The sequence below is a fragment of the Borostomias antarcticus genome (genome assembly GCF_949987555.1).
Source record: "Borostomias antarcticus genome assembly, chromosome: 23".
In the NCBI taxonomy this organism is placed as follows: Eukaryota; Metazoa; Chordata; class Actinopteri; order Stomiiformes; family Stomiidae; genus Borostomias; species Borostomias antarcticus.
The window spans coordinates 18,050,961-18,059,257 of NC_140256.1; the positions used below are offsets into that span (position 1 = coordinate 18,050,961).

Here is an 8,297-nt window from a genome sequence, read left to right on the forward strand (position 1 = left end):
TGCACTCGGTGCAACGCAGTTTGAAGACGGCAAACTACAAAAATAGTGTGATTGAAGCCAACATCTATCACCTTTGTCTATACAGAAGAAGCGGACTGTCATAACAATGTAAGTAGGCTATTCTTGATATATAGCCTAGCTCTATATTTGTTTACAGACAAAAGTAATTTACTAGTTACTTTACTAGCTATTTACTAATCAATCTACATTTATTTTTTTCATCCCATCAATTCAACGGAATTACACGATAATCGCGGAATCGTGGCACTTCGTAGGCTATCATGAAAGACATCGGGCTGTATATTCACCTCCTGCCACTTCGTAAAGCAGTTAAAAACATAAGGAACTTTGTAACACCCATAAGGACTAGATCTATAGACGATTTATGGAAATGGAAACGCAACATGTCAAGTCAAGTCAAACTTTATTCATAAAGCACCTTTAAAAACTGGTTGACCAAAGTGATGTAGCATACTGTGGGCTAAAATGCACTAAACAATAAAATACAATATAATAAACAGCAAATAATAAGATTCAAACAGGAAAACAACTGATATGGACCGCACGTTTATGCAGCAACAGTTATTTCTGACATGGTCTCACTCGAACTTGTCCCTCCTCGATCTCTTACAGTGGGTAGTGCTCCAATTGTGCTAAACGGTGCTCTCTACTGTAAATTGTACATGATGTGTGAAATAATATCTGTATTGTATGTTCGTGTTTGCGTGCAGTTCAAGTTAACCACAACGTCTGTTGAGTAAACGTATCTGTCTCAAGTATCTGTCTAAAATGTACCTGCATGAAAACAGCCTGTTGTAAATCATCCGTGTTGTTTGCAAGGTGTGTGTGTTCATTGTTGCATGTATGTGGTTCTCCCCAGCTTCTGCATAAAGACATTAACGGCTGTCCAGATCCTCTGGGTATTGTCTGCTGACGGACTGTGCAATTCCACCCACCCTCAAGATGCATATGAATAGCTTATTAAATCAATGGAGTAAGTATTGTAATATTAAAATACTCCCCCCTACAGTTTGCCTTGCGATGCTAGCTGATGCTCAGACTCAAGACAGTTGACAACCACAGTGTGACAGCAACACTGAACTGTCTGTTACAGAGTGACAAGCTCTACTGAGAGCCATCCCATTTTAGATTGGTGTGGTGGGGTGTTGTTGCTGTTTGTACTATCATAACATTTGCTGCATGTAATGATTAGAATTATTGCAGCTTTTTAGTGTATCATTTTTATTTTGAGTCTCTCATACATACAGCAGCATGTTTAAAGTGTGGCTTAACAGTGCATTGTACCAAATTAGAAACACAGTGTCTCAGCATTCTGGCCTCCTCACCTTGTTCAGGTCTGTTGAGTCAGGGAAGTGTCTTGTTGCACATCCTCTATAGTCTGGAGACCCAGCTCCCTGTCTGGGGGAGCTCCAGATATTTGATAATACAGGTGTTTGATAATCTGAGTACCCAGAAGCTCTCGCTGGGTATTTGATGATACAGTATGATGCTTTGCAAAACGGATAATCTCTTAAAATCTGTGACAGTGTCTGTTTAGCTGAGCAGTTGTTTCTAGAAGCCTCAGCCCATTGTGACTCCTCTGCCAGCCACCCGCGTTAGCCAGACACATCTGGGACCCACAGAGAAACAAGCGGTGTGATTCACACAGAGGCTGTCTGGGGGAGGCAGGGCGGTGGGGCGCAGGGAGGGGGAAGGAGGACGTGGAGGGATTGGATGCAGTGACATGGAAGCCTAATGATCCCTCTTCTGGGTTGCTGACAGTGATGTAATGAGGGGATTATGAGTCTATCCTCCCCAGGACCAGGACTCCCTCCACACTGGGATCACATCAACGTGTTCCTGTTCTCACACTTAAGCCCCCACCCACCTCACAGATCAAGCCACAGTGAAGCCTGTTTAAGTTGCTGTAAACCTCTGTTGTCATTCACTGACATACAGACTGTAGTATTCCTGTGAGGTTTTTGGTGTTTTCTCACCAATCTACCTAGTTGAGTCATGGCTTACAATGTCGTAGACCCTCCTTGTTGTTTCGTCAAAACACAGGGACCTACTGTTCTCACCTGTCCAAACACGTCAGCTCCTCTCTAACTCGCTTCACTTCAATTCTCACAGCTTAAAATGGATAATGGCCCGTTATCCTTAAATTCTCACAGCTTAAAATGGATAATGGCCCGTTATCCTTAAATTCTCACAGCTTAAAATGGATAATGGCCCGTTATCATATTTCACAACTTCTTATCAAAGCTTGCATTGGATTAGGCAATGCTCTTAACACTTGTGCTCCCTTTATTGAATACTGGCAGCCTTGGAAACCATCGGGCGTTTCTCATAGAGGTGTCATGAACCTGACCAAACAAGCGCTCTGGTTGGCTGTTTCACTGCTTCCTTGGACCTACAGTGAGAAGTTGGGAGAGGGACAGAGCGACATTGTGCTCCCCTGACATTCGGTGACCTCCATATCCAGCCCACTCCCATCCTATAAGTGTTGTGTTGTTCTCATGTCATTATGCTCACAATTGATCTGCGATGAGGAAAGTTGCCCTCTGCCAACATTTTTCACAACAGCTAGTGTGTTGCAAGGCAGAACCAGCGCCATGTGCAACACTTTCAGTACGTCATTTGCTTTCAGAAAGATCTCTGAGGGAATTGGCTCACTTTTATGCCAATTATGAGTTCACATAGTCTGCCAGTATCAAACAGATATACTGTATTAGTGGAGGTATGGTTCATATCTCATAGAATTAATTGTCCTCTATGGTGAATTGCATGGTCTGGTTGTGCTCAGTAGGCTGTTCCATGGCAGGCCCCTGAGGATGAATCCATGAGTACTGGCTCCTGTGTCAGCTCAGTGTGTGGCAGCATCCGGAAGCATCCGGAAGGGTCTAAGTGACTTGGGTTACAGTTTTACAGTGGGAGTGAGCTGCAGCATTAGACCAATCTGATAATGACTTCTGAATTATTCACTGGATCTTGAGTGAAGAATGGGCCCTTGCTGATAACCCCCACCCCAAGTCAATTAGTGGCAATTTAACGTACCTAACTGTCTCTTTATTTAGATGCATGATTTAGATTTTTAACTGTAGATTTTAAACTGATAGTCTTTTCTATCACGTATTGCTATGGTCAACCTTTCACTAGATCCTGTGATCAGAGGTCCACATGTTGCTGTGTCCAGTAGGAAACTCTTGAGTTTATCAATCAGGTTGCCTCCGTCACTGCTCTGCTCTACATGTAGGCTAGGCAGGTCTCTCATCCAAAAACATCCACCAGTTCACAGCTACAGTCACACGTTTGCTTCAGTAACGCCGTTTTGACAATTCTGCATGAGTCCAACTGTGAGAGTGACTACAGAGAGGGATCAGGGAGAGAAGAGGGATGTTCAAACCTGGACAATATGGGTCAGAGTAAAAACAACATACATCTTTAGACAGTTCTGTGAGCAAAATAAGTAACAATCGATTCACAATCACCATAGTGGTTCTGGCTTCAGTGACTTGGCTGTTTAATGATAGGGAATGCTTGCTTCTTAGTTGTAGTAGTCATGTCATGTTAGTATTACTGCGAAACCCACAGTGAACTGAATTGTACTTGACCTCCCACCTCTTTCTAACCAGAGCCATCATGGCTGGTTAGCTGACCTCTTCTTGGAGTTCAGCAGAGCAGTAGGCCACTTATCCTGACCTGCGCCATCTGATAATCAGGTGTGCGTGGTTGAAATAACGAGAACTGGCTCCTTGTTTTAGTCATGATTGGAAATGTTACCTTTTTGACTCTGTGATTGCAGCACTGCGAGCTAGTTTGGCTTTCGTGCAACTGGATGAACAGCATGCTGTTTTGTATACAGTAGAGTATACAGGTCTCCAATGACTGCTAGTGTCTCTTTAAACTGACCCCTTTCCCTCACAGTTGCTCTCCTCTAGTCCTCTCTACTTCACTAGAACAGTTGTTCTTATGTACTCTACTGTACTATAATTGAGCCATAACTCAATTTGGACGCTCTCACCACAAACTACAGGCCTATGTAGGGCTTCTACCACATCCGTAACATCCTGCACAGATGTCCTATGTCGCTCTGTACAGTACCAGCAAGCAGTGAGCCCCTGGTTGAGGCTGGACCTCAGCAGCGTGTGTTCTGACCCTAACCCAACCCTAACCCTGCCCTGGTCTTATCGATCAGAGGAAGATCTCTGCCTGTCGTTCCTCTGGGAAATCAACACTTCAGCAGTCGTCAGCCGAGACGCGACGTACTTGGCCTAATGCGCTGTGCTGGAGCCAGAAGGCCTCTGAGTAGATTGCTGTTTCAGAGAGATGGTCTCTCACCTAAGACCTGTCCGCTCACCGAGCCCTCACGCTCGACGTCTTAGATTAACTACAGATGCAATTTATAAGCATCTTTTTGCACGGGACTAGAAGGCAGAAGGAATCCATAACGAGTTCATCAACACTTTATTTCCGTACGAGAGCGAACATCTTGTCAGAATGACTTGTATCATATCGGTGTGAAGTCTATGTGTGTCGTGCCACTGACGTCACCCTCTGGCGCGATTTGGGTTCTCGCGCCTGTGAGTGTGTTTCTGACTCACATGTAACACACATACTATATAACCGTCCTAACACCTCTGCTTTCTACCCTGAGCTACAGTAACATGTTCTACTTTGCCTGATATGGGCTTGAAAGAGGTCTCAAAACGTCTTTATCAGTGGAGTGACGACGCATTCTGTTTCCTGTGAACGTCTCTGTGGTGACGCGCAGGTCAGCTTCACATGACGGTGTGACAGCAGGGCTCCGCACAGGAACTGAGGAGGATTTCCTTAAAAACTGATGATGGACCAGCGATAATTTCCTTAGAAAGAACTCAGTGCTTGGCATGTGTATAACCCACTTATTGAGAGAAACCAGATTTGTCGGCACAAATCAAATCTATCTATTCCATTCCATCTGCAGATCGAATTAAAAGTAGAATTGGCTGATATCAACTGCACACATAGATTCCCTCTCTTTTAGTGAGAGAGAGAGAGAGAGAGAGAGTGAGAGAGAGAGAAAGGGAGAGAGAGATGGTCAGGCTGCATTGTGAGCGTTTTCACTGAAAGTGCAGTGCTGGTTTTGTCAGTGTCAGTAAAGACAATGGCAGCAATGTGTGAAGCCTCTCCTATGATGAATACCAGGGGTTGATTCTCCACTTGATTGACAAAGCCCTGACAATAGTTTCAGCGTGTCGGTCCGTGCATCACGCCACGGTCATTGTCAGGACTGAGGCTGTTTTCCTGTCCTCGACAGCATTAGGGCCCATAAAGTGGGTCACATTAACCACAGCCTCTGAAGTATTTATGCAGATCTAGTGTACACAATAGGTTCTTTTGGGATATCTAGCTTGTTTTGGTAGATGGTTCTTCTGGTTCAACAAGAGACTTTAGGCAGTGAATGTATCTTTCAGCTGTATTTAAAGAGATGTCTATGTAACAATGTGCAGGCTTCGTGTTTCTATTCAAGTGCCTGAGTCACTGCCATGGAAACTTTGACAGTTTGTTACATGCCCACTTCCTGTTTAGGTGTCTGCTCATCTGTGGTTTGCCGTGACAAATCATAATGATTATGATAATGATTTTGAGCAATGAGGGTAGTTGAATATGTACGGAACACAGAATGCTGAAACCCTCTATCGTGTCGTGTCAACTTCATGCATCTCCAAGCTGTTATTACCAGTGTATTTTCTCTCTCGCGGATTGATCATCAGAAGATTGCGCTCGTCCATTTTACTTTCAAATGTGTCCTCCTACGCTAAGTGCGGTGCAACACGTCTCATACAGCGTCATTAGCTTCTTCTCTCATTGAAGTGCGTCTGCTCTACACATCTTCATTGTTCCCCCTGGAGGAAAAACAGGCCCCTTGACCACTGTGGACAGGCTCTCTCCTCCATTGACCAGCCCCTCCATCCATCACTCAAAACTCTATTTCAAGGTCCTTTTTATTCAGAGCTCTTTGTTTCACCCCATGAGGGAGAAGCACTCTCTCTCTCATCCTGCTAATGAGCGGGATACTGAAATAAGGTTTTTGTGTGCTCTCGCTTTCATCCAATCACACGTCTTCCCACTGTCCTTTTCATGCGTAATAGGGAATAGATGGCAGTCCTGGTCTGGTTGGAGTTTGTCATGGTGGGACTGACCTGTGTGTGTGTGTGTTCCTGTGTCTGTGCATGTCTTAGCGGACATCTCCAGGATGTGTGATGTGGACGTATCCTCAGAGCCCACCAGTCCCACGCTCTACGGCGAATCGTCCGACAAATACTACCATGTGGACCGCTGGCAGAAACTACGCACCGCTGTCCGCAAGCTGGAATTCTGGGAAAACTTCACCCACGAGTTGATCGGAAGTGGCTTCTTCTCCAAAGTCTACAAGGTACCTGGTCCTCTCCTAGCCATCTGTGTTGACCATGGCCTGTTACACTACATGGTATGCTTCTATCAAGGCATGCTTTCTGTCAGCCCTAACTGGGACATTCCTGCAGTTCCAGGATTAGTTTCTAGCCAGCATGGGAGCCGGTAGCAGACTGTATAAAGAGCTGGGGAAGCACAACCATATCCTGCTGGGTCTGCTGGGCACCTTACAGTACATAGCTCAGTCTGAAATCAGTCCTGGAGCAAATAAATTGGGACACCAAAATGGCAGGCTATTAAGCATAGCCCCTATGAGATGTGCCAGAAAATGTCAGTGGGGGTGGGAAGACAGATTGGATAATTACATATTTAGCGTTTGCCGCGAACAAGGCTAGCTTTCAATGTGTTTTATGATGTGCAGCCAACTGAACAAAGCGATTGTTAGAATGGCTGAGATTATAGAAAGGGAAATTGAAGTCATATCTTTCATTCTGTCTGTGTTGTGTGTGTGTGTGTGTGTGTGTGTGTGTCTGTCTGTGTGTCTATCTGTCTGTGTGTCTGTCTGTCTGTCTGTCTGTCTGCCTCTCTGTCTGCCTGTCTGTCTGTCTGTCTGTCAGGTGATGCACAGTACCACCCGCAAGGTGATGGTGGTGAAGATCTATAAGAATGACGTGGACCAGGACAGCATTGTACGAGAGATCAGTCTGCTGCAGAAACTCTCCCACCCCAACATAGTCAGGTACACACTCATCGTTTCTCAGCACTCACCCCTCCCAATGGCCCTGGCCTACCTTTGGCATGGTCTCAGTATTTTAGCATAGATTATAAGAATCCAGCCAGGTCGTATTAGGCTACCAAGGATGACCCAAACGACTTCTAAAGCTAAAGCTATTTCATTGGGTTGTCAAACAAGTGAACGCTATCAAGTACAAAGCACTTTAGCTTGTCTATATTTTGAACGAAAGCCCTGGGAAGGTTCACTAAGTGCTTTAGTTAATGGCACATAAAGGAAGTGAGCTTTCCAAATGTGGTTACATGAGGTGTGAAGGAACAGTGCTTATCCAAGCGATCTCATTTTAGCCCTTTCGCAAGGTCATGTGCTTATCAAGGAAACAGCACGCCGTGTCTCCTGAGCTCACTGTGTATGAGCAGCCGCTGGTGAAAGTGATCTGGGTCCAGTACGTACCTGGCACCCAGGGTCCTGCCTGCTCTGAGTGGGCCTTGCTCAAACAATGACTACTGCTTGTGCGTGTGTTTGTGGAGTGTTCTCAGGTTCCAGCATCAGAGCATTACAGTATATAGCGGAGGAGAATGATATCTTGAGTGTTTTAATACGTAAAAACCTGAATGTTTTTTTTCTTCTCCATCTGAACATGCCAAGCCAACTAAATGTGATCTGGTTTGGTCCGTTGATGATGATGATGATGATTCACAGTCTTCAGCATCTTATTTAACTTACTGTTGCCTTTACACCTTACATATTGACTGGAGAAACATCACTATATCATCTTTGCAACATTTCTTTTGTAGATATCTGGGGATCTGCGTAAAGGAAGACAAACTCTACCCAATTTTAGAGGTGAGTTTTTGTGTGTGTGTGTATGTGTGTGTGTGTGTGTGTGTGTGTGTGTGCGCACGTGCATATGTGCTAGGATGAGAGTTAGGGCTAGATCTATAACCATGTTAGGTACAGGTCTATTATGAGTGTCAATCTATTCCAGTGTGTGGGTGGGGTACTAGGTGTATGACTATTGTGTGTGTGTGTGTGTGTGTGTGTGTGTGTGTGTGTGTGTGTGTGTGCGTGCGTGCGTGCGTGTGCGTGTGTGTGTTCGTGCGTGTGTGTGTGTGTGTGTGTGTGTGTGTGCGTGCGTGTGTGTGTTGCAGTATGTGAGCGGGGGGTG

At 45.1% G+C, this 8,297-nt stretch overlaps 1 protein-coding gene across 1 annotated transcript in view; it reads left to right on the forward strand.

Moving 5' to 3' along the window:
• Positions 1 to 887: 887 nt before the first annotated feature.
• LOC311325055 (dual specificity testis-specific protein kinase 2) overlaps positions 888 to 8,297 on the forward strand; it is a gene marked incomplete at its 3' end in the record, with an annotated part of 12,161 nt that continues 4,751 nt past the window's right edge. Inside the window, exons 1-5 of the mRNA XM_084457702.1 lie at positions 888 to 994; positions 6,225 to 6,418; positions 7,014 to 7,135; positions 7,927 to 7,975; positions 8,281 to 8,297. The exon at positions 8,281 to 8,297 is cut by the window's right edge and continues 133 nt beyond it. Coding sequence (XP_084313828.1) covers positions 964 to 994; positions 6,225 to 6,418; positions 7,014 to 7,135; positions 7,927 to 7,975; positions 8,281 to 8,297 — 413 coding nt within the window. The 5' untranslated portion in view covers positions 888 to 963. The remainder of the gene's footprint in view (positions 995 to 6,224; positions 6,419 to 7,013; positions 7,136 to 7,926; positions 7,976 to 8,280) is intronic.